This window comes from Lactuca serriola, chromosome 5 (assembly GCF_051521515.1).
Source record: "Lactuca serriola cultivar US96UC23 chromosome 5, Lser_US96UC23_V15, whole genome shotgun sequence".
NCBI lineage: Eukaryota > Viridiplantae > Streptophyta > Magnoliopsida > Asterales > Asteraceae > Lactuca > Lactuca serriola.
In genome coordinates this window covers 320,454,782-320,482,164 of record NC_136412.1, presented here as the reverse complement: position 1 = coordinate 320,482,164, position 27,383 = coordinate 320,454,782, and the positions used below count along the sequence as shown (strand labels likewise).

At 35.4% G+C, this 27,383-nt stretch overlaps 2 protein-coding genes and 1 long non-coding RNA gene across 3 annotated transcripts; 2 read left to right on the top strand and 1 right to left on the bottom strand.

Moving 5' to 3' along the window:
* The first annotated feature begins 3,719 nt into the window (after positions 1-3,719).
* LOC145051910 (glycosyltransferase-like At2g41451) lies at positions 3,720-7,461 on the top strand. Its single transcript, XM_078999744.1, has 11 exons — positions 3,720-4,136; positions 4,560-4,709; positions 4,812-4,864; positions 4,954-5,062; positions 5,166-5,300; positions 5,446-5,490; positions 5,572-5,759; positions 5,862-6,003; positions 6,245-6,291; positions 6,766-6,853; positions 7,110-7,461. The coding sequence occupies exons 1-11, from the start codon at positions 3,792-3,794 to the stop codon at positions 7,380-7,382; spliced, it is 1,575 nt and encodes a 524-aa protein (XP_078855870.1). The 5' UTR covers positions 3,720-3,791; the 3' UTR covers positions 7,383-7,461.
* A 15,283-nt stretch (positions 7,462-22,744) lies between these two features.
* Positions 22,745-23,451, top strand: LOC145051909 (uncharacterized). Its single transcript, XR_013683860.1, has 2 exons — positions 22,745-22,887; positions 23,025-23,451. It is a non-coding gene; the product is annotated as an uncharacterized LOC145051909 (long non-coding RNA).
* Positions 23,452-23,562: 111 nt separating this feature from the next.
* Positions 23,563-26,686, bottom strand: LOC145055058 (cytokinin dehydrogenase 1-like). Its single transcript, XM_079003340.1, has 5 exons — positions 25,918-26,686; positions 25,391-25,518; positions 25,032-25,292; positions 24,676-24,938; positions 23,563-24,103 (listed from the first exon to the last, which is right to left on the bottom strand). The coding sequence occupies exons 1-5, from the start codon at positions 26,555-26,557 to the stop codon at positions 23,782-23,784; spliced, it is 1,614 nt and encodes a 537-aa protein (XP_078859466.1). The 5' UTR covers positions 26,558-26,686; the 3' UTR covers positions 23,563-23,781.
* Between the last annotated feature and the right edge of the window lie 697 nt (positions 26,687-27,383).

The following is a 27,383-nucleotide window of genomic DNA, read 5'->3' as shown; positions in this document are numbered from 1 at the left end:
GAATGACTTGATGAATTTGTAGTTGTTATACAAGCAACACCATAAAATATTTGGCAATGCATTCGTGCAGCAGTGCTACCATATTCTTCACCAATCTTCCGAATTGGTTCATAAGTTTTATCAAGAGTCAAGCATCTTAAGGGGGCTTGATAGAAATGAATTGAAGAATGAACTAAAGATTGGACAAACTCACGGTTTAAGAATATTGTTATTCTTCAAGAATTGCATTTTTTTATTATTTCATAATGTTGTTATTCTTCGAGAATGTTTTTTTTGTATCACATTCATACGATGTATTTATTTGATATATTATTAGTTCAAGAAGCGATTTTGTATATTCTTTCAAAATGTACTTATTCTTGTTTTCTCAAGAATGTTATTTGTAAAAAATAGATTTCTAGAAACTAGATTTTAGAATGTACTTCTTCTTGTTTTCTTATAGAATGTTATTTGTAAAAATTGGATTTTTATTTATTCTCGAAGAATTATATTATTAAAATTGAATTTCTATGTATTCTCAAAGAATGATATTGTACAAATAAGATATTGTCAAAGAATGCTATTGTAAAAATAGAATGGACGAATTTTGATATTGATTTTCAGAATCGGTTAAGAATAAATACAATATCAATGCATGCTATAAATTTTTTTATTTTAGAGAATTAATTATCCCATAAATCTTAGACTTCCTTTTTTAGATATAGCTTAATCAACACTAATATCCTTACAAGGATATTAGTGTTATTATATTGTATATGTTCTCTTATTTTAATGTCGTACACTCTAAATAACATACTTTTTTTTATCAATTGGTTCATAATTGTTTCTACGACCCGGAATATAACATAATCATCTCTCTCTCTCTCTCTCTCTATATATATATATATATATATATATATATATATATATATATATATATGTAGGTTCAAATGTTTCTCATATCTATTGTGTGCTAGAATGCACCAATAAGAATTTAGTAAACATTAAATGTATATTAAATGATATCAATACTTATAATTATTTTTTTATGGAAATTAATTAAATTTCTCATTAATGTCAATAGTAATATTCTTTCAGAATTAATTCGTATCTAGAAGAATAAGAGCGTATTTAAGTAGAACGAGAGTATATTCTACTAGAATACACTCTCATTCTTCATATTCCATACAATTTTATTGTACTTTAAGTGAGTAAGTTCTGAAAAAATATTATTGTTAACATAAAAACCTAGATACGAATTCATTCTGAACGAATGTTATTACTGACAATAACGACGAATTTAATTAGTTTTCATAAAAAGAAAATTATAATTATGGATATCATTTAATATGCATACAATTATGGAAATCATTTAATATCTATCTTTATTTAATTAAATAATTATTTAATTTTACTAAATTTCTATTGGTGCATTCTAGCACACAATAAATATAAGAAACAAATTAACCTAGCCATATATATATATATATATATATATATATATATATATATATATATATATATATATATATATATATATATATATATATATATATAGGGATGAACATATGGACCGGGGAACCGGCCGGAACCGGAATCGGAACCCGATGGAACCGGTCGGGTCGGGCCGGGACCGGGACGTTATTTTTGTGGATTTTTGGAACCAGGAACCGGAACCGATATAACCGGAACCGGTAGAACCGGCAAAAACCGGAACCGTATGATGCTATTTTTCGAGGATCGGTTCCAACATTTGAAGACACGACAAGAACCGGTAGAACCGCCAGGCTGGTTCGGTTCTTGATTTTGGCCGAAGCCGGTTCCCAGGTCCGGTTCGGTTCGGGCCGGTTCGGTCCTTTTGCTCATCCCTATATATAAGGTTTTAAATGTTAATCGACAAGAATAACAAATAATTGGTAAAAGGTAATCGAAAAAATAAAAAATAAAAAAAATAAGAATACATAACATGATAATAAGTCTATGACATTTTTGTAGAAGAATGTTGTTTGAAAAGGAAAAAAAAGGGTATATTACAACAAAAAAAATTGATTACCAAGTATATTTTATATGGTAAAATATATATTGTGACAGTAAAATCAATTCTCTTTATTGAGCTTGATTTTTTCATTTTCTTTCTTTGTTCTAACTCTATTTTTTGTAACAAGCACACCATAACATTCTAGGATGGAAAAATAGATTGGATGAGTTTAGGTCTGACAATTATGTCATGTTCGGATTGACGGGTTAAAATACACCAACCCGAATACGACCCATTTAATTATATAGGTCATGGGTTGACAGGTTTGGTATATAAATTCATATACGACTTGTCAACCCGTTTATTTATATAGATTCATAGGTTGGCGGGTCAGATTCGGGTTCGTGGGTTCGTTGGTCAAATTTAGGTTGGTGGGTTCATCGGTCAGATTCAGGTTCGTGGGTCAGATTCCATAAATAAAATTGATAATTAAACATGAATAAATTCCATAAATTTAAAAAGATGCAAACACATTCTAATTTTAGAAAACTTAAGTCTTAAACATCCAAATGAAAATTGAAAACATTCATGCAAACATGTTCAAACTAGAACATTAATACAAATATAGATAAATTTAGCCGTTCATCAGTGTCGTCGAATGCATATAAGGCTAAACGACAAAGGCTTATTCGATCTTGTCTTTGTGAGATTATTTAGGGCAAACGTGGTGAAAATGGTTAACAGGTTAAGGGTCACGGGCGATAACCTTAAGGAAGACAACAAATCAGTTCCGACATAATAAAATAATACTTAATACATTTATAAAGTATATAATTTTTTTTATTAAAATTTTAAATGGGCTGGCGGATCAACTTATATGTTTTTTGGCAAACTCATATACGACCCGTTTAATAAACAAGTTGACGGGTTGAAAAACTCAACCTAAACCCGTTTATATCCGTATTGGACCACGGATCGTATCGATGATTGTTAGACCTAGATGAGTTGTTTACTTGGGTTAATGTTGATAAGAGGAGGTTGAGATGCATTCTTTACTTTGTCCTATTTGCAAACAATACGTGGAGTCATGTGACCATTTGTTTGTTTAGAGTGGGTCTATGTTGGAGTTGTAGTCTAACGGTGGTTTGTAGTGAAGTATTCTGATTCAGTGGTGGCTTACACATACGACGGTGTTGGTTTCTTTGGCTGATAATTGTTGTTTGAAGGCTATTCATAAAAAAAAAGTTTGATGTTGTTATTCTTACCACTTTGTGGATTATTTCGCTTTATTACGTGAACATAAAAGAGAGATACCCTTTATGACTCGATTTTTGCTATCTTTTGATTTATGTTCCTTTCTCAAAGTATCAAATAGGTTTGATAGATTAACTTAAAAGTTATTTTTTATATTTAACTCATATATAAACTTTCCTTTTTTGATTTAACTCATATAAACTTTCCTTTTTTGATTTAACTTGTATATAAATTTTGTTTTTTTATTTAACTCATAATGCAAGTTTTGCTGTCTAGTTTCTTACTAGTTTTGGACTTTTGTTTATTTTGGTTATTGCTAGTATTTGGTTGGCTGCTAATAAAAAACTTGTCGACAAATAATCCAAAAATACATATAAGGTTTTAAAAATTATATTAAATTGAAATGAAAAAATAAATAAATAAATAAAAGATTTTACGCCAAGTCACCAACTATAAAACGGCTCACTCATAAAGGCCAACATTTGAAACTCTTTCTCTCCTTCCATGATCGCTCTGCTATTCAAACAAACCACACATACCATGAGTTTGAAACGTTAGGTATCACCATTTTCGAACACCAATGACGGGTCTTTATTCATCTATGAAATACAGCCCATCTTCATCATCATTATCGCAATCTTCTCAGGCTTTCACTTCCAGAATCTTACTCTTACTCACACTCCTCCCGCTCTCTCTAGCAGCATTCGCATTCGTCCTCCAATGGCGTGGCGAAATCAGTGACCCGACAATCCGATGGTCTTCTATAAATCGCCTTGATTTTCCGGGTATGGATACTACCACCTCCTCCACAGTCACCTCCCGCACTTCCTCCAGTTGCGCGGATATCTTGGGGCAAAGCCGTTCTGTTTCTTTTCCTTACTTTAGGGATTGGAAATTCAATTACGAATCCGATCTAAAACCTAAGGTATAAATCGTTGTCATCAATCGATTTTCTAGTTGATTTTGGATTTGGATTGATTTTATGTGAACGAATTCCTGGTGTTTACGTACAATTTCGTGCCCAATATCTAGGATTGTATAATTGTTTTCTTTAGTCGGAATTGTATCGAATGTGGTTCAATTAAGCTACGGATTTAATCAACTAGGATCACCATTTGAATGACTCTGATGACGAAATGTAAGTTAATGAACTGTAAATTTCTCACTGTTTATGCGATTTGAGGTGCATGTATTTTGGTGTAGCTTCACTATCTTCATGCATGATGCCATGGTGAAAACAAGTTCTCTTTTCATTTTGACGAATGATTAATTCTTGGGGATAAGACTAAATGCGCTTGAGTTCTGTTATCCTCAAGACTAATGTCATCTGTAATTTGTTGAATGATAGATATGCATAACTTCAAGCACTTCTGCTGGCTTAGAACAAATATTACCATGGATTTTCTATCATAAAGTTATTGGTGTTACAAACTTCTTCTTGTTTGTGGAAGGAAAAGCTGCAAGTCCAGGTGTATCTAAAGTTCTAGAGTCCATTCCTGTAAGTTTAGACTTTATTTCTCTTTTGCATTCCCTGAAATTTAGAAGATTGTATCTTTTGTCCTAGAGTAACATTTACAAAACAAAATTAACTGAACTGCAGAATGTGAAGCTGATTCATAGGACAAAAGAACTCGAGGAAGAGCAAGCCAAAAGGTTCTAACTTCTACATCTACTTATGAATATTGTAAAATTGAACTTCTTTTTGTCAAATTTCTGTATAATTTTGAATTTTGAATCATCAGCCGAATTTGGAACGAGACTTGGTTGTCAAGCTTCTTCTACAAACCATGCAACTATGAATTATTTGTCAAGCAATCTCTCAATATGGAAATGGCTATTACCATGTCAGAGGTATAATCTTTTTTATTTTCATCCTTTCTGAAAACATTTTCTTTAATCTATATGCATACAGACATTTCTATGAAGTTCTTAACATTTTCTATTGCATTTCAAGGAAACCGATATGGACTGGATTCTTCATCTAGACACAGATGAGTTAATTCATCCAGCTGGCACTCGTGAATACTCTCTCAGACAACTTTTATCTGGAGTCTCTGAAAATGTTGATACAGTTGTCTTTCCAAACTATGTAAGTTTTCAAGTAGCTTTTTTTGTGATTGATGCTTCAATATTAAATTTAGATCATAACCACTTTGTACAAACAATATACAACAATATTATAACCCTTTGTTACAGCTCATTGTAAATTCTAATGTTTCCCCTCATTGTTTCAGGAGAGCAGTGTTGAAAGAGATGACATAAAAGAACCTTTTAGTGAGGTATTCATCTTAATACAAATACTTAATTTACTATCTAATTGTAACATATGTATCTTAAACTGAATATATGTTTTTATGCAGGTGTCAATGTTCAAAAAGAATTTTGATCACCTTATGAAGGAAACATACTTTGGAAATTATAAAGAATCAACTCGTGGTAATCCAAATTACTTTTTAACATATGGAAATGGGAAATCAGCTGCACGTGTTCAGCCACATTTACGCCCTAATGGTGCACATAGATGGCATAACTATATGAAGACTCCAGTGTATATATCACACTTTCCATTACTACTTGTGGTAAAAGTTTGTTTTTCTATTAAGTCGTTCTTTCTGCATTAACTTTATTATGTGTGTGTGTGTGTATTTAGTGAGGTGAAATTTGATGAGGCTGCTGTTTTACATTACACATATACAAAGTTTTCTGATTTGACATCAAGGCGTGATCGATGTGGCTGCAAGCCTACTAAAGAAGAGGTTAAAAGATGCTTCATGTTGGAATTCGATAGAGCTGTAAGTATTAAAGCTTCTTTCAACCTTCTTCCTTGATACTCATGTGTTGTTTGAAGGTCAAATTAGTCATTTCATGCATGAAGTTATTGTTTTCCCATGCTCCCATTGGTCCATGAAGTTTTCATACCAGGGGTAATCTTGGTAATTTACATGAATAGGGATTAGGGATGATTCACTATATATGGCCTCACCATGTATCACATGATGTAAACTAATAAGTTAAGAGCATCATTTGCTTCAGGCTTTTATAATTGCTTCAACTGCAACAGAGGAGGAGATGCTAAATTGGTAAGAATTATTACTAATTTTATTTCATAATTTAAACTCATAATTGGATTTCATATAATCAACAAAATTTGGACTCCAGTTGTTCATAGTTTCATGGAATGAAATGTAACAAAAAGAGTCATTACATGATCATGTTTAGTTGGCTTCAACACAAATGAATTTTTGTAAGGATTTTTTTAGATTAGATGTAGATACAATATATAATTTTAGCTTGACACTATGATGAAAACCATATTTTCTAATGAAAACCATATTTTCTAGTTATTTAATAAAAATAAAGTTGCAACTAAATTAGAATCATGAAATTTAAAATTAGTTTGTGTCATTAAAAGCTACATAAATAAATAATTGATCACTTGCAAACTTTTTAACAGATGATCTATTCCATTCCATCAGACGAAACAAACATTTTTTTCCCATTGGAATGAACGATTCCATTCCTCCCCTAATTCCATCTAATGTTTTAATCTTTAGGTACCGTGAACACGTTGTATGGACTGACAAAGAGCTACAAAAGAAACTCATGAAAAAGGGAATTCTAATCCGCATTTACGCTCCAATGGTACATACAATATCCTCGACAGTGACATGACACAACTGACTGTAACGCATTTGGTCTGCATTGGACTCAGACAGTCAGACTATTGCCTAAAGGACAAAACATACAATTTTTGCCCCACCAAAAAATGTGAGATAGTGACTCATTATCTATCTCTCACATATACAAAAGACGCAAATAACCCTTTAGACAATCCCGTGTATCAAAAACAGACTATTTTAATAGTTCATTTAATTTGTAATATTCAATGTTTGAACAGGTGATTATGCAAGGATTACGGGAAGCGGGTGTTTACGCTTCTTTAATTGCGTCTGTTCAAACAAATTTATCAAAGGATACGTTTTTGTCAAACAACGAGATTATTAATAATTCTTCGAAAGGCTTTGAAGGTGTTTCTTCTAGAAACATTGGCAATGAAGAACCTCGGATGGCTGTGGCTGCTAGGAATGTTTTACAAATAGAAGATGCAAATTTATGGGCAGTGCCGCCACTCTCGCCTCCGATGGTGGATGATATTGACCATTATATATGATTTTTGTGAAGGAGAAATGTGATTTTTTAGTGTGGGCACAAATGAATATATGAAGGTATCCAATTTTGTAGAAGTTATGTTTAAATAAAGATATCTTTTATAAAAATACAATATAGATGCGGAAGGTGATCATAATGGTAACTAGTGTTTTTATTTAGGGTTGTAAACGAACTGAACGAACAAGAACAAATGTTTGTTTTTGTTCGTTCATTTAACTTTGAACTATAAACAAACGTACACGAACAAGTAAACGAACAAATTTTTATGTTCTTGTTCGTTAGTTAAGAAATTTTGTGTGTTCGTGTTCGTTTAGTTGATAAATGAACATAATGAACATAAACACAAATGAATTTAAACGAACATACTTTAACATTAAAGAACATAAAAAACGAACTTAAATGAACGTAGACAAACAAACTTTAACAAACATAAATACACTTAAACAAACATCGTTCATGCTAGTTCGTTGAACGAGTTCATGTTTGTTTTTTATTAAATAAACGAATTTCCCGCCGAACAGTTTACAGACTGTTCGTTGTTGAACGTTCAGTTACTTTATAATCTTAATTTTATCATTTAAGTATATACACTAGGGGCGTGTGAATGATTGAAACCGAACAAAAACGTAATAGGACTTTTGAAAACTGCCAATTTGGTTTTTGGTTTTTAGAAAAACCGAACTTTTAGGTTGTGTTGGATTTTGTTGTATGAAAGCAAAACCGAATCCAAAATATCCAATACAATGTCATTTTATGTATTCGTTTATTTGATTATGTTACAAATTAAAATACTTCATATGCATTTAACAGTTTGTATTGAAAATTAAAATAGTAGAAATGTGTTTTTGTTGTCTATTATTTCTTTTAGGAAATCACTTGCTGACATATATTGTACTGACATTCCTTATAAAAAAAACTCAATAAATAGAATACAAAAACTAAAAACAAGAAAAAAAATGGAGAAAACCAAAAGCCAAAACCATAAATCCTAAATATAATGATTTTTCCGAAGTCAAAAACCAATTATGATTGTTTCGTTTAAAAAGAAAACGGAACAACACGATGCTCACCCCTATAGAACCAACTTTTCTTTTTCAAACAATGTTTAAAACATGAAACTAGATCGAAATTGGCCAGTATGGTTGGTGTAATTTGATGACCTTTACAGATTGATTGGATCGTGGTAAAAGCCACGCTAGCTAACAATATGGTGAAATGAAAGAAAGAAACGATTTTTTTATATATATGAAATGAAAATTAACAAAATTTGATGAAAATATATTTCTTTGAAAAATTAAATATCCTCCTACTTTTTGTTCTTACATATCTTCCTACCCAATGAAATGGTGACATGTGTAACATGTAATGCTCATTTAATGAGATTTAATGATATTTTAGGATACTAATATGACACATGTCATCAATTAAATGGGTATGAAGATTTGTAAGATTAAAAGGTAGGAGGATATTTAATTTCTCTATTTCTTTTGCATTATATTAAACAAAAGATATATTAACAAAATTTGGTCAATATGGTTGGTTGTACTATCTATGTTTTTTCATACTATATGTTATACAATAACTGTAATTGGCTCGTAAACTCGTCTTTGTATTCATTGATAGTCAATCTCGTAAATATTTTGGATGTGAAATGTAATAGGAAAACATCTCTGAAGTAGCAAAATAGGGTAGACAAAGAATTTAGACTTAACTAAAAATCTATATGATCTTATAAAAAATCTAAGACAAAATTGCTCTTTGGCTAAAGAACTACAAATCTCAAAGAACTAATGTGTAACACCCCTAATTTATGGTTAGAAGTTTTCATCTTTATGTGAAATTCCTTGTAATTAAAATATATTTTCTAAAATCAAATTAAATAAAAATAATTATTTAATGAAATGGTTAATTTGGAATTTCAAAGTTGGTTAAGCTAATATAATCAAATTAAAATTTAATTAGTTAATTATATGTTAAGTTAGGTCAAAAGTTTAAAGATTCGGACTTAAGGAATAACATTTGAGTAAATCTATTTTTTTGGAACGACAAACTAATGTATTCCTAAATTACCACCTATGTGTCTAAGGAGGTATTGAACCCATGACTTTTCGATTGAAAAAGTCACTCCTTACCACTAGGCCAAATATTCTTTTGATAGTAAATCCGTTTAATTAAAATATAAGCTTATATGTTGTTATTATTATTATTATTATTATTTAAGCTTAGATTAGAAGATTAGATATTAGAAATGTTATCTAGGTTATACTAGCCTTATTAGATTAAAATGAAAATTTAAATAGTGAGGATTGATCTTGTCAATTATAGAAATTTAGGCATGATTTGACTTAAGTAAGTAAACTAGGTTTTGGACCTAAATTGATAAGATATAACGTTTTAGGGCTTAGGTCAGAGCTTTTAAAGTAGAAATGTTATTCTATGCCATTTTGAGATCAAAGTTTAAAGTTAAGAAGTTGGAGGACCAAACTTGCCAAAAGTGGAAAAAAAGATATGAACATAGCTTGACTTGACTAAACTTGATGTGTACGTCAATTGTTAATATTTAAATAAAATAGCTTAAATTTGTTTTAGTTAAGTTAATGGTCAAATTAGAAGTCATTTGGGTAAACTTGAAAAAATTAGAAACTTGAGACATAAACACCTTAAATTCATTTGGGTAAACTTGAAAAAATTAGAAACTTGAGACATAAGCACCTTAAAGCCACTCTCTCCTCCCATTTTGAAAGAGAAAATTACAACCAAAAGCTTGATTGAAGTCTTGGAATCAGTGCTTGGATCATCAAGGAACCCTAAAAAGACAATAATCCACGTTCATCTTCTTCATTTTGTCTTTTAGGTTTAGGAATCCTTCAAAAATATGAATTTTATGTGGACTTTTACGGTTCTGCCATATATTGAAGTTCTAATTAGGATTTCGTGTTAAAACTTCATAAATTAACAACAATATCTCCTAATTTGGCTTGAAATCAAGTTTATAATGTTGTGTTACTACTCTTAGACCCTTGATCATGAGAATTTAAAGTAGAATTTACAGAAAATGAATTTGATTACTTTTTAACACCGAATCATGATTTAAACTAACAATTTAGTTTGATTGGTTCAAATCATGAAGTCAACTACTTCAATTTGATCAAATGGTGATTTTGAATTTAAATCGAACAAACTTTGGTTTAACTTGTTTGACTTGAAACTTGTGTTATCAACCTAACTTAAAATTTGATTTTAACAGGCTTTATTGTCCGATCTGTTAAAGAATATAAATTTAAAATCGGTCGAGAATTAGCCGACGAAGTCTAAACGAAAGTTGTAGAGTACGCTCCCGCCTACGTGTGGATATAACGAACGTGAGAAACAGAGCTCGTACGCAAAGATATGAATTTTTGAAGTTGGAGTGGGAAATCACGAAGGTTGTGCGAGTGGGTACACCTAGCACACCTTCGGACACCCAGTGTTCGCACTACGCCCTGCGTACGAAGCTCGGAACGCCCAGCGTACTTCTGTCTTTTGCGGTCCGAGATGAGCCACGCACCACCACCGAAATATCGCCACGTGTTGTAAGAACCAAGCAGTACGACCCACGTAGAGCTTCGGTACGCCCAACCTACCTGTGACGCTCCGCCTATAAAAGGCATGCGAGGGCAGCCGACCTTCTCACTCATTTCCACCTTCTCTCTCTCTCACTACACTCTCTCTAAACACTTCCTAAACCCTCCCTAAAGCCTCGAAAAACCCCTTAGCCCCCGAAGGAAGCCCCGGAGAGCCCGAAGGCTCCAAGAAAAAGAGTTTTTCGGTTCGAAACTCTATCCGTGTAGAGCCCGGTTTTCAAGCAAACTTCCCGGTTTTGTCAAAGAGGATTATTTTAAGAAGTGAAGTGCTGTTTGAATCACTCCTTGTCAGGTGAGTGCATAGTCACATTCATCTTACACGTAGATATGAAGTATTTTCTATAAATTATGTGCTATGTGTATAAATATATGTTGTCTGTTTACCTGAGATGTTCACTAGATGAAAGATCTGAACCCCTTTCTTTTCTGATCTGAACTTCTTCCTTCAGATCTAATCATTTTCTTCCAGATCTGAACTTCTCCTTCCGATCTAGATTTTCCTTCAGATCTAAATTTTTTCTTTTCAAATCTAAAGACTTTTCTTCATATCTGAATGGTATATGTATTTTTGTCAGATCTAACTCTTTACTTTCAGATCTGAACTTTTTCTTTCAGATCCGGACTTTCTCACTGCAGATCTGAACTTTTCAGATCTAAACCTAATATATGGATGATTTATACTTCAGATCTGTGCTGGATGAAAGATCTAAACTTCTTTCTTCCCAGATCTGAATCTTTCTTCAGATCTAGACTGTACATGTATTTTATGCTTTGAAAGATATGCTGAAAGATTTAAACTTTGTTTTTCAGATCTAGACCTTTTTCTTCAGATTTGAACCGTATATGTATTTTATATCTACAAATATGTTGGGTAAAACATGGGTAGATGAAATAGTTGGTGTGTGATGAAAGTTGAGTTAGAGGATGAAAGAAACCTTTACCCAAATGATGGCCCAGTCATCTAGCAGAGTACGGATGACAACCATGGACTATTCTAGACAGTTTGTGGAACACTAGCAGGCTCGCTACCTGTAGGTGTTGTGAACGATACGTTCACCCGATGTACTATAAAAACCCGTTGACATGTATTACAGGTGGACTCCCGCAAATAATATTGTCGATAAATGAGAGCTATGGACTTAGCACCCGTTGGATGAACCCTGGCAGCTATGGATTTAGTGCTTGTTGTATAAACCTTGGCGACGATGGACTTCATGCCTGTTCCTTAGGAAAACCCTTAGGAATGAGTGATAGATTATCCTTAGGGTAGATCCTTAGGAATTAAAGAAGATAATGGGGATGGGTAATTGAGTTGATTGTTTGATGATAAAACATAATAACTTTATTATTGTGGATTGAAAACCCTATGTACTCACCAAGTTTCCCAACCTGACCCACTCAGTTTATTTGTATCACAGGTGTCGATATAAAGCTACACTTCACTAAGAGATTAAAGAGATGTAGATCACTAGTGTAAATGAATGTAAGTTATGTTTATGCTTATGTTTCTGTATTGACGTTGACATCCCAATGCTTTAGAAGGAATAAATATACATGTCTTCGAAAATGATTTGATAACATATTTATCATGTTTTTTTTGGAACAAAATTCCGCAACACTTTTATTAAAAAGTTACTCTGATTTTTATTAAAAAGCATAAACTAAATCGGTCTTTTCTGGCCGTAAAAATAGGGATGTCACAGTTGGTATCAGAGCATTAGTTTAAGCGAACTAGGAATTTGTAGGATTTCTAGACTTAAACTTAGAATGCTAAGCGATGATTGTGAGATGAGTGTCTACCGTATTTTAGACACGAGCACTAGTTTATTATAGGAAAGATGCCTAACTTGTTTTATGTGCTAAATGAATTATGATGCTACCAGATCTATGGTCTGTTGCCGACCTGATTTGGAAATTTTATGTGTATAGGTTTATAAACATTTGATTTTGGTGTATAGATCGACATGGTGAGCACTTGAAGCGGACTCAAAAATGGTAACCCGCAGCCTGAACCACAAGTGATTGAGAAACGCACCAGAAGTAGCAGTTTCACCTAAACCAATCACGATGGCAAGACTACAGGTAATGGAGCGGTTGATATTGGATCAACAGATGGAAGAAACAAGGTGTTTACTTCAACAAAGTAAGGACGAACTTACTGTGCCAGTACGCTAGGCACCAACTCTTTTGGCAACCATCTGGGTTGCTAAGTCTATTGAAGAAACGATCAATGACAGGATTACCAACAAGGTTGAAGTTGGAAAGAAGAGGAAATTCGAGGGGTCTTCAAGGTCCAACAAGAGCAACATGTTCTCAAAGTCTAGAAAAGGAAGAGGTAAACAAAAATGGTGCGGGAAGTGCAAAAATAAACACTCTGGAAGGGAGGTGACTTGCTTCAAATGTGGAAGGACTGGGCATTATGTCAATGAGTGTACATTTAGTAAGAGGGTGTGCTACAGTTGTAGGGAAGAAGGACATATTTCTAAGGACCGTCCAAGTAAAAATGAAGCCGCAAGAGCAAATGCACCTCCAAAGCCAAAGGCAAGAGCATCTCAGACAATCCTCGATGAAGAAGGTGACAACGCAAGGAATCACGAGTGAGGCTTTTCTATCCGAAGATCAAGATATGTAGTAGCCATGCGGGTAGTATCATATGATGTAGCCTATTAGAGGCATAGTCTATGGTGAAATTGAACACCTATGTAATCGTTTCTAGGAATAATATAAAACCTTCGTTTTGCTATCTGATATGTTAATCTATTGTGTGAATTTTCTTGTATGGTGACTTGGAAAACTGCGAGAAAATACTTGGGATGAGTATGAGTAGCTGTGAATGGTAGTAGAGGCCTATACTACCGGAAGCACAAGACTCACACTTGGATAAGGGAAAGTCACAAGGCTACCAAGAAGCTAGTAATTGATTCCGTTTTGTTCATATCTGTCGATACCATCGTTTCGGTAATGACTAAGAAGATGACTGTTATTCCGACCCAAGAGGCCATATCGAATCGAGTCCGACCAAGACAAGTTAGTCACGTGGTTCAGAAAAACCAAGTCCGATGTAGTATTCCACTCAAACTAGAAGATTGAAGTATCACAATCATTGTTAAAGTGAGAAGCTTGTAGCTAGAAGTACTACATGCTAGAACATGACCCATCAGTCTACTATGGTAATCAAAGGAAAGAACTTATCTTAATGTCCGTTTAAGAAGGAGCAGGAGTCTCCAATAAGGATTGAGTTTGTAACTCGAAGGTCACAATTAAAAATTCAACATGGGAGAGGGAGCAGGTGCAAGGTCGAGCACCGCCTGCAGACAAGAATTCCAAAAGTTAGATACTCATTCGAAGGAAACATAATAGTTACGACTGTTAACTAAGATGAAGAGATAACGTATGAAGTCATTATACAAGTCATGTCTTGTTGGTGTTTCTGAGAATGGAGTTGAAGACTTCGTAGTCTATAGCGACGTATCTAGAGCTGGTTTGTGTTCTGACCCAAAGGGATAAGGTGATAGCATATGCATCAAGACAATTGAAAGAACACGAAAAGAGCTACCCCACTCATGATCTGGAGTTGGCGGCGGTAGTATTGGCACTAAAGATATGGAGGCATTATCTTTACGGCACGAAGTGCAAGCTTTTCACTGATCATAAGGGTCTTCAGTAACTCTTTGATCAAAAAGAGTTGAATATGAGGCAACGACGCTGGCTAGAGTTGCTTAAGGATTACGATTGCGAGATACTTTACCACCCTGGTAAAGAAAATGTTGTAGCTGATGCTTTAAGCCGAAAAGTGAGCCTTGAAAGGAAAAGGCCAAGGGCATTAAGGATTGAAGTTGTCTCAACAATTGTGAAGAGCATCAAGAAAGCTTAGGGAGAAGCTTCAGAGAAAAATGACCGAAAGGAGGAACGTTTGGGAAAAACGTTAGTGTTCGGTACAAACAGTCAAGGATTAAAGGTATTCCAAGATAGGATTTGGGTACCTAAAATGGGAGGAATAAGAGATATTCTGATGGAAGAAGCTCACAAGACCATGTACTCGATCCACCCCGACAGCACAAAAATGTATAGGGATTTGAAACCTTACTACTGGTGGCCGGCGATGAAGCTCGATGTTGCAAAGTATGTGGCCGAGTGTGTGACATGTACAAGAGTTAAGGCACAACATCAGAAGCCGTATGGGAGTTTAGAACCTTTACCTGTACCCATGGGTAAATGAGAAGGCATCACCATGGATTTTGTGACTAAACTGCCCAGAACGAAGGATGGTCACGACATGATTTGGGTGGTCATTGATCGGTTTACTAAGACTGCACACTTCATAGCGGCTAGCAAAAGATGGTCTATGGATAAGCTCGCCAATGCTTACGTGAAGGAGGTGGTAAGAATTCATGGTGTTCCTTTAACGATTGTATCAGATCATGATAGTCGTTTCACATCAAGGTTTTGGAGGAGTCTACAAGAGGAATTGGGTACGAAATTGTGTTTAAGTGCAGCTTATCATCCGCAAACCGATAGTCAGGGCGAAAGAATGATTCAAACGTTGGAGGATATGCTAAGAGCGTGTACCCTAGAGTTCCAAGGTAACTGGGATGAACACTTACCTCTGGTAGAGTTTTCCTACAACAATAGTTACCATTCGAGCATTAAGATGGCACCTTATCAAGCATTGTACGGACATAAGTGTTGTACGACGTCTTGTTGGCTTGAAGTAAGAGAAAAATAGTTTATGGGCCCCGAGATAGTCCATGAGACTGTTGAAAAGTTGAAAGTAATCAGGGAGAGGATGTTAGCAGCTCGGGATCATCAGAAGAGCTATGCTGACAAGAAAAGACGACCGATGACATTTGAAGTTGGGGATTCAGTTTCACTCAAAGTCTCACCGTGGAAGGGACTTATAAGATTTGGGAAACGAGGAAAGTTGAGTCCAAGGTTTATTGGACCGTTCAAAGTTCTTTATAGGATTAGGAACCAAGCTTACAAACTCGAACTACCAGAAAAACTAGATGGTATTCATAACACATTCCATGAGTGTTATTTGAGGAAATTTACAGGAGAAGTTCCCGACATAATTCCAATTTCAAAGTTAAGGATGGATGAGAATAAGAGGCTAATCGAAGAGCCCAAGGCGATTGTTGACCATAAGACGAAGAAGTTGTGACGCAAGATGGTCGACTTAGTGCTTGTGCGATGGAAACTTTCGAATGGGCCAAATCTCGCCTGGGAAACGGAGAGTGACATGATGAGTTGCTATCCGCATCTGTTTGTTGATGAATGATTCCGGGATGGAATCATCCTAAGGGAGAGAAAATTGTAACGCCCGTGTTTCTGGGCTAAACATTAGTATAGTGATGTAATAGTCAGGGTCAACCATTATAACTCGTTTTAAAGTAATAAATATGAACTACTTGAATATTATGTGAATTATGTGCTTTTGTGTGCTTATTACTTGTTTATAATAATATAATAAATAAATGATAGAAATAAGCATCAAAAATAAAATGTTAGATAAACTCGATATCTATGAAAAACGTTTTAGTGGTCGTGACAAGGATTCCGTAGATATAAAGAACGCCAAAATCCGAGTTATAACGAAGAAGTTATGGCCTTTCGAAGTTTCGTGAAAAAACCGGCACGACACTACGTAACGTAAATAGTGAATTTACGATAGAGCACTTTTTAGCCTTAGCAATCTAAAAGAAATTCATAGTTTTCTTTAAACTAAGAGCGTGCATAAAAAGAACGCCCAAATCTGACTTCGTATGAGGAAGTTATGATTTTCCTAAGTTTCGGATCAGCAGTACACGACCCAGAGTTCGAACGATAGGTCGAATGATTTTTAGGCGACACAACCTAAACGAGAATCAAATATATCGTTAATAGTAGCGCAACGGTAAGAAGACAGACGAAAACGGACGTCGGATGAAGAAGTTATGAAATTTTAACAAGCTTTATTGTCCAGTCTGTTAAAGAATACAAATGTAAAATCGGTTGAGAATTAGGCGACGAAGTCTAAACGAAAGTTGTAGAGTACGGTCCACCTACACGTGGATATAAGGAACGTCGGAAACATAGCTCGTACGCAAAAGATATGAATTTTTGAAGTTGGAGTGGGAAATCACGAAGGCTGTGCGAGGGGGTACGCCCAGCGCACCTTCGGACGCCCAACGTTCGTACTACGCCCCACATACGAAGCTCGGAACGCCCAACATACTTCTATCTTTTGTGGTCTGAGATGAGCCACGCACCACCACCGAAATATCGCCACGTGTTGTACGAACCAAGCAGTACGCCCCGCGTAGAGCTTCGGTACGCCCAACGTACTTGTGAGGCTCCGCCTATAAAAGGCATGCGAGGGTAGCCGACCTTCTCACTCATTTCCACCTTCTCTCTCTCACTACACTCTCTCTAAACACTCCCTAACACCCCCCTCTAAAGCCTCGGAAAACCCCTAGCCCCCGAAGGAAGCCTCGGAGAGCCCGAAGGCTCCAAGAAAAAGAGTTTTTCGGTTAGAAACTCTACCCATTTAGAGCCCGGTTTCAAGCAAACTTCCCGGTTTCGTTAAAGAAGATTATTTTAAGAAGCAAAGTGTTGTCCGAATCACTCCTTATCAGGTGAGTGCATAGTCACTTTCATCTTACACATATATATGATGTATTTTCTATAAATTATGTGCTATGTGTATAAATATATGCTTTCTGTTTACCTGAGATGTTTGTTGGATGAAAGATTTGAACCCCTTTCTTTTCAGATATGAACTTCTTCCTTCAGATCTAATAATTTTCTTCTAGATCTGAACTTTCTCCTTCAGATCTAAACTTTTTTCTTTTTAGATCTAAGACTTTTCTTCAGATCTGAATGGTATATGTATTTTTGTCAGATCTAACTCTTTACTTTCAGATCTGAACTTTTTTCCTTCAGATCCAGACTTTCTCACTGCAGATCTGAACTTTTCAGATCTAAACCTGATATATGGATGATTTATACTTGAGATATGTGTTGGATGAAAGATCTAAACTTCTTTCTTCCCAGATCTGAACCTTTCTTCAGATCTAGACTGTACATGTATTTTATGCTTTGAAAGATATGCTGAAAGATTTAAACTTTGTTTTTCATATCTAGACCTTTTTCTTCAGATTTGAACCGTATATGTATTTTATATCTTCAAATATGTTGGGTAAAACATGGGTAGATGAAATATTTGGTGTGTGATGAAAGTTGAGTTAGAGGATGAAAGAAACCTTTACCCAAACGATGGCCCAGTCATCTAGCAGAGTACGGATGACAACCATGGACTATTCTTGACAGTTTGTGGAACACTAGCAGGCTCGCTACCTGTAGGTGTTGTGAACGATACATTCACCCGATGTACTATAAAAACCCGTTGACATGTATTACAGGTGGAATCCCGCAAATAATATTGTCGATAAATGAGAGCTATGGACTTAGCACCCGTTGGATGAACCCTGGCAGCTATGGATTTAGTGCTTGTTGTATAAACCTTGGCGACAATGGACTTCATGCCCGTTCCTTAGGAAAACCCTTAGGAATGAGTGATAGATGATCCTTAGGGTAGATCCCTAGGAATTAAAGAAGATAATGGGGATGGATAATTGGGTTGATTGTTTGATGATAAAACATAATAACTTTATTATTGTGGATTGAAAACCCTATGTACTCACCAGGTTTCCCAACCTGACCCACTCAGTTTATTTGTATAACAGGTGTCGATATAAAGCTACACTTCACTATGGGATTAAAGAGATGTAGATCACTAGTGTAAATGAATGTAAGTTCTGTTTATGCTTATGTTTCTATTGACGTTGACATCCCAAGGATTTAAAAGGAATAAAAACAAATTTCTTCAGAAATGCTTTGATAACATATTTATCATGTTTTTTTTTCTTGGAACAGATGTAACACTTTAAAAATTTCAACCAATTTAAACTTTTCAAAAACAACCCAGTTTCATAAAGTTATTACAAAAAGGTATTCAATACAATTATTATCAGAATACTCCCAGAACCACATCATAAAACATAATCATGAGGAGCGGTACGATCATGCCTTTGCCTTGCCACGGTCTCCTGAAGAACCTGAAAAACATTAAACCACAACTATAAGCCCAAAAGCTTAGTGAGATACCCCCAAAATACCAACCACATATACCATACACGTACAACATGCCATATCATAACAGAACACAAAACAGCCATGCACTTCGGGTCTACTGTGTGACTGGTCCGCCGTATCGGGCCTTCAGTCCACCTGGTCCACCCTCCGAGTCTAGCCATATACATCGAGTCTACAGTGTGATTGGTCTGCCCGCATCGGGCCTTCAATCCACCTGGTCCACTCTCTGAGTCTACAGTATGACTGGTCCGCCCATACTGGGCCTTCAGTCGGCCTGGTCCACTCTCCGAGCCTCGGCACGTCTGGTCCGCCCTCTTGGGGCCTACAGCCTATCCGGACCGCTCGCTGGGCCTTCAGGATAATCGGTCCGCCCTGGGTATGTTGGCCTACAACACAAAGCAGGACCCGACTCAACCCAACCCCCGTCCAACAACCATGTGCACATAAACATTCAATCATATAGCAATTCACATCCAATCAAACCGATCTAGCAGATCACATAACATAACATCATCCTATATACCAGGATACCGACCTTAACCAGGTCTCTAACATATACCATCCTAACTACCAGGATGCAAACATAGCAAATCAATAACATAACAACGATACCCGGATTACAATCTGATAAAGGTCCGACCTTGGTGCCGTAGACCCTATCGATATAGTGAGGATAACTCACCTCGCAACTGCTGACTGAAAAGATAAGACCGAGATGCTCCGACCACTGATACGATCTCCACCACTAGCCAACACCAACACTAAACTCAAAACAAATGCCAACAATTACCAAAATGCCCCTGGAAGTCAACTGGTCAACCCTTGGTCAAAGTCAAGTCAAGGTCAACCTCCTGACTGACTCTACTCGCCGAGTCAACCCGCTAACTCGTCGAGTCCCCATGCTTAGAACTCCTAATTCGCGACTCAACTCGCCGAGTCCAACAACTATGAGTCCCCTCGCACTCAAATCACCGAGTCCTCCCTTGACTCACCGATTCACGGCTCAACAAGAAGAAGGTTAGGACCTCACGATCAGACTCGCCGAGTCCAAGGCTATCTTCAACCAACTCGCCGAGTTGGTCTTCCAACTCGTCAAGTTCCTGCCCACCTTCATGCAACTCGCTGAGTACACCCTTGTGACTCGCCGAGTACCCTTAGATCTTAATCTATACAGAAGCTTTCCAGACCATGCAGATGATCCAAACCATAGATCTACCCTTGTACAACCCATCCATCACGTAAAGTGGCAAACTTTACGTGAATCCAAAGAGATCTAAGCATATAACACTCTAGGGTGAGGGTTTGGGACAAGATGGCTTCACCAATCACTCAAGAACAGGGACTTTAATGCACTCTAGACCTTTTCCATTCCAGATCTGAGGTAGCAACCTCAAATATAACCTCCAAACTCAAAATATCACAAGCTATTCTTTCCAAATACTCCAAAATGATGAATCTAGATGAATAACAGCCCAAACAACGAAATAATACCTCAAAAGAAAGCTCCAACAGAAGAGAAATCTAAATCCTTGCAAAGCCCCTTGCTCCAAGCCTCTTAACTCTCCAAGATCTCTTCCAAAATCTCTTCTCCAAGGTTCAAATGCTCTCAAATCACTCACAATCGTGCATTAGGGTTTTCTAGACTTCAAGAGAGGGTAAAGAGGTTGGGGAGAGGGTATAATGTCCTTTATATAGGGCTCATCCTCCGAAATTAGGGTTTTCTCCACACAACACCAACTCGCCGAGTCCAGCCGTCGACTCGCCGAGTTGGCCACTTAACACGCGACCAGAATCGCGACCCTACTCGCCGAGTCCACCCATGGACTCGCCGAGTCCACCCATGCACATTTACACTTTGAACCCTGAACTTGCACTCCTGAACTCGGGATGTTACAACAGAATTCCGCAACACTTTTCTTAAGAAGTTACTCTGATTTTTTTTTAAAAACATAAACTAAATCGGTCTTTTCTGGCCGTAAAAATGGGGATGTCACATAGTCAATCAATAGAAGTCATTAAAAATGGTGAATGAAATGTTAGGGTCAAATTTCCAAGGTATAATTCCATTTTTGGATGAAAATGCATGAAGTGGATTATCTAAGGAAAAGAATGTCATGTTTTTTTCCAAGGGAAACAAAACACGGTCCTTGTTTTCATTTGTCTCCGCACATAAGCATTTGTTTTCTCTATTATAATCCATTGGACACCTAATCAACTCCATTACTCTTCTAAAGACTTAGAATAAAAATTTAGCAATATAAAGAGTTATAAAAATTGTTAATCTTAGTTATAGGTATTTATGATATTGATTTGGAAATAATTGACTAATTAACTATGGCCTTTAGGTGATGAGTAAGCACTCAAACACTTGTGGAAGTGATATAAAATATATACTCGTGTCAAGGTGAGTTCATTACCCAATAACAAATGTCCATATTATGTAGTTTACTTAAAACTTTCCATATTTGAAATATTATGTGCATATACTAAGTGAAACGCTATATTTAATATGTGCATATTCATGAAATAAGTTTTTATAAAGAAGTTTTGAATTGTGTACAAGCTTTCAAATTTTTGAACTGTTTTTTGATCATTGAAGATGTACATCAACTTTAGAACGGGTTGAAACTTGTGTGACCACTCATGACCTGGTTACTAACTCTATGTTCTTGATGTTTTGATAACACTCTATCATTCGATGTTGCACATGTGACTTGCTACCCCTCATGTAGTTCATGTTTATGGCTTTTCGAATCCTTTACAATGTGCAAGGGATGACTAAGTTTCTTATATTTAAACAATGTCTAACCTCGATAATACTCGGCAGGCTTCCCCATCCTAGCCTACCTATTGTGACATGTGTTCATATTAGGAAATTTAGAAGAATATTAAAGATGGATGAAGCTATGGACTTTTAGTAGACGTTATATATTTTTAGATAAAATATACGTAAACATATTACTTTATCTTTGTCTATTGATTGTTTTGTTACACCCTCGTATGCATCAACACATTAAACATTTTAAATGTTAAGGACTTAACCGTTTGTGACTTTTATCTGCAAATTGTTTTTCTAAAATTTATTATTGTTTTGTAAAATATTTTAAACTTCTAGACAATCATGTCAAATTGCCTTGGAGGGGTTTCGTTCATCTTGAGTTATACAATATCTTACACTTATGTTATTATCTTTATGATTGTATGCTTTTAGTTGTACATGATCCCAATGATCTTGTTAATTTTTCTGCTAAAGATGTTCTCTTCCTAACTTATACGAGTTTTAGGAATAAGAGTTATGGTTCATGCTTAATAAATTAAAAAAAAATCTATAAGTGAGATATGTCAAATTATAATGGGTACTATAAAAACAAGATCTTATGAGCAAATTTTGAATCTAATTCAATTTGATAGAATTTATATGATCATGATCTTATAAAGCTTAGAACAATCCTAAATAAAATTCAATATTGACAACATTAAAATATATATATATATATATATATATATATATATATATATATATATATATATATATATATATATATATATATATATATATATATATATATATATATAACAAAAAAGAAATCATTTCTAAACCAACACACGAAAACGACGTACTACAGAAACCATTTTGCCCATTTACTTTAAAAATATTTTGAGTATATCTTGAGAGTTGCGACAAACCCTCAATCATGGAATCTAAGCGATCTAAGGCCCACATGTTCGAAGCGATGGTCTACTCACCGGGTAAATCCTAATTCTATAATTCTTCTAAACCCTAATTAATTCCCCTTTACTTTCCCAATTTGACAAATTCGTTTTCATGTTCGTCTGTTTGGATCCTTTTCGTTTATGGCGACCTATGAATTGAAACATTGTACTAGATTCATCACCCGTTACGCAGACAATGCGATATTGCTACTTAACCGTATAATAACTGTCACTCCTGAATCCTGATGACATACTGCCTTCAGATGCTGTAGAAAACATACGTATATGTGGTCAAAAGCCTTAGATTTTTGTGGAATAGGTTAAAAATAGAGATTAGTTTATATATGGTCGAAAGGTTTAGATTTAAGTGGAATCAGGTTACAACTTACAACTACTGATATTGATATTTGTTCAACAAAAGGAGATGCATCTGGAGTTTTCTTGTCCAAATTCTTTGTACTTGATCTTAAGAAATATCAATGCACTTTTATTTATTCGGAGTATTATAACATCCTACTTCCATTTTCTTTCTCCTTATTAAGATGTAATTAAATATTTTTACCTATTTATAGCAATGGAAATTACTTTGTTTTTGGATGATATCGTTTAATTATTATGTTTGAGTCGATTTTTTAATGTACAATACTGTAAATGGAATAATAAAAGTAAGATGCTATAATAAACTAATCAAGGAAAATACATTGCTATTTCTTGCACTTAACCGTTATTTAAAAATGATATATTTCATTTTTTTCTCCGAGTAATTACCAAAATTAACATGGTGGAAATTTACCATATTATATACTGCTCGTTGTTACAAATGCTCCAGGGAAAATTACAAAAGATTTCCAATTAATATGTACATTTAATCATTTTATAACTTTTTATGCATTTCTAATTCGAGCTAGATTCATATGGATTCTTGTGGTGTTATAAATAAGTGGTTGCTTTTTGGAAGATTCTTTGACCAGGGGTTAATATTGCTAGAGGGTCATACGTTAATTTCCTTCTAACAAAAACATCCCACTGACTCCCAAAATGTGTTCTCCATTCCTCTTGGGTATTGTAATGGGGTAAATACTGCTTCGTTTCAAGTTTTGCAGTTTCACATACTTCTAGAATCTTTTTGTTTTGACTTAGAATGTATTCTAAGCTGTCTGTTCCTTCCGAAGATGGCATTGCTGAAGATAGAAATGCCACCAGGTAAAAGATATCCTCTGTTGGGGTCACCATCGATGTTTTGGTGTTCCACCTACAAAAAAAAAGCATACAATACCACAACTTAAAACACTGGTACAATGATGAAAGTTTTATTTGTACCGCGTTTGACATGTATTGGACTGGGACCGGAACCGGAACCGATGCCAATGGAACAAAAATTTCAATTTTTTTGTACCACCGAACAATATGGGACAGAGATTCGTGTTCGATCTCTCGTTTGTGAAAAAGACGTAAATACCCTCCTCATCCTCATCATCAAAAATAGCGCTTGAAAGCCTGCCTTGTCTTGTCTTGTCCTGTCTTGTATAATAAACACAACCTTAAGGTTGTGTTTGTTACACAAGACGGGGCATAACCAGATAGATAAGCTTTCTAGGGCTATTTTTGATGATGAGGATGGGGAAGGTATTTATGTCTTTTTAACAGACGAGAGATCGCAAGCGAATCCCTGTCTCATCTTGTTCAGCAAGACAAAAAATTGCAATTTTTGTCCCATTGACATCGGTCCTGCTCCTGGTCCCAATCCAATGCATGTCAAATGCAGTACAACCTGTTTTGTTTTGTTCTGTCTAATCAAGCTAATTGCTTTTATTGTAAGATTACCTAGACTTGTCGACTGGGTAAATGAGTATAGGCCCGTTGCTAGTATCAGTGAGAATTTTCCCAAAAACTTCACTTGCAAATTTGTGGATTTTGCTTTTGGGAACAAGAAGATTCAACCATGGATGAGGAACATCCCATAGCCCCTTCTCTTGCAGCTTCAACTCTGACACATGAACCCTATCCAAAAACTCCACATACGACACTTCCGATACAAACAAAGTGGATTCATTATAATTCAATTTCGACAAATACATTTCAATTTTCTGCATATAAACAAACATAAATTATATCAAGTTTGGTTTTAAACAAACATAAATGAAAATAAGAAGCTATAATAAACAAATCTATCAAAGTACCTGGTCAATGGTCTCAACATCTTCTTGCTTAAAATACTTGGCGATTTCCAAACAAAAGACAGTTTTCCCATCAGAAAAAAACTGACTTGCTTGAACAGGATCTTTACATTTAAAAGAAGATCTCCAATTATTAAGTAACCCAGTTCTGTTTATCAACACAAACCCTTCAACATAATCGAATGAACTATCGGATGATATTAATTTCTCTTGATCTTTCGTAAATGTAGTGAAATCCGAATAAAGAACTCTAATCCATTTCACCTGTCAAAATCAAGAATTAGATCCCATTTTTCACATAAATAATACAGAACATAACAGGCTGTACTGTGTTTGATGTGACTGAGAACAAAATTAATTACCATTTTGGGTGCGGGTTCGAGTGAAATATGAGCTCGGGTGATGATGCCAAATTGTCCAAGTCCTCCAAGAACACCATAAAAGAGATCAGAATTCATGTCCTCTGTACATGTAACTACTTGTCCTGTCCCTGCAAAAAAAAATCAGTTAAAATAAAGCTTTTTTTTAATCTCCTATAAGTGGTGGGTATCTGAGTAGACACTACTTGTTGTCACTTTTACATAATGTCAATTTACCATCGTACCCTTCAAGATTAGTCACTTTCGGGTACCCTTATGTTCCAAGAAATTGTAGTTGTACTTTCTTTTTAGTTGGTCCCTCAAAAAAAGTCTTTTCCCCAGGCTATAATATGACAATGTCGTTCGTTTGTCATCACTACTCCTCCTATCATCCATATGGCATTATGCCATTGCCACTTCTTTCTATTCTTGTTATTTTTTTGGTAGAAAAACTTTTTGAAAAATCTATATTGACATTCATTTTGTTATCCATAAACGAGTAACCAGTATCCAGTAACCAGTAAAAATACCTGTAACAACTTGTAATTGGTAGACATTATTGATCTGAGGTCCATGTCGGAAAGCTTGTCCACTAATCCCCGCATTGGATAACGTGCCACCAACGGTTAGATGAAGATAATCAGTCCATGATTTTGGTGCAAAACCATGTTTAAGACTTTCATGCAAAATATTAATCCAAAGTGCACCACCTGAGACATCTACAAACGGTTTGTCACCATGGATATGGAATTGCATTCCTTGAGATTGACCGAATGATTCCATGTTGACCACCACCCCGTGGTGGGCTTGTGCTTGGCCTTCGAGGGAGTGACCGTGGCCACGTGCCGCCACGGTTAACCCTGACGTGGGTCCCATTTGGAATACGTAGGTGATGAGGGAGGAGATGTCGGAGACGGATTTGGGGTGTAGGATGGCGGCAGGGAGGAGGTGGTAGCGGTTGCCGAAGTCTTTGGCGGCATGGTGGAGGTTGTCGAATTGGAGTTCACCGGAAAGTTTCAGTTCAGTCATTAATGACGTGAGTGTTGCATGGAGGAGGTTGGTGGTGGAGGCGGCAAAGTTGGTGGTGGAAGAGATTCTGCTCCGGTGGAAGTCACAGCCTAGTATTAGAGCTGTCAAGATCTTGAAGATAAGAGTGTTATGTTTAAGCATGGTGGTGGTGGTGGTGGTGAGTGGAGGTGGGTGGTGGTGGTGGAGACAAAGAGAACGAAGTTGGTTTTTCTAGTTTGTAGTTATAAAGAAAGGAGATGGTGTTTGAAATCTTTGAGAAAAGAGAGGAATGCGAAAGCCTTATAAAGGGGAATGGCATATGATGAGTTTGAGTATTAAGGTGAAAAAAAATCGGATTTAAAGAATTGCCATAAAAGAGATATAAATGAAAAACTACTTATTTTTAAGGTGCGATAATTATTTAAAAAGTGTATGTCTAAACACCACAAAGTAATTAGTTTCAACTTGGTTTTGTTGCAAAAGGTTGTGTTAGTTATTGAAATCCACTTTTCACATGATGGATGCATAAAAGTGATTTTGTATTGACAAGTAATTGCAAAAGGTTTGGCAAATACTACTGCACTTATCTTTTAGTTGCCGACTTTTTGAAAACTTTTCCAGTTTTTATGTGTTTTCTAGGGACAATGTGTGTAGTGACTCATTTCTTTTTGGTTATTACTCAACCTTGTTCACGAAATTTCATGGAATTTGAGACACACTTCCAACAAGATTTTCTTCTTGATTAAATATGTTGTGTTTGTTATACACTTATACTAATATAATGATAAGGTATAAAGGGTATTTATGTCTTTGCATAGTCAAGAAATAACCAGTAAGTTTATATTGTATAATTTTTCTCGGTTTTAATTTCAGTCGAATACCTATAATGCAAATATTTTTAAAATGGTTAAATTGGTTAAGGTTAAATTCTCATTAGTCCCGATTTTAATGAATAAGATGATTAATTCCTATAAACTTAATTATTAAA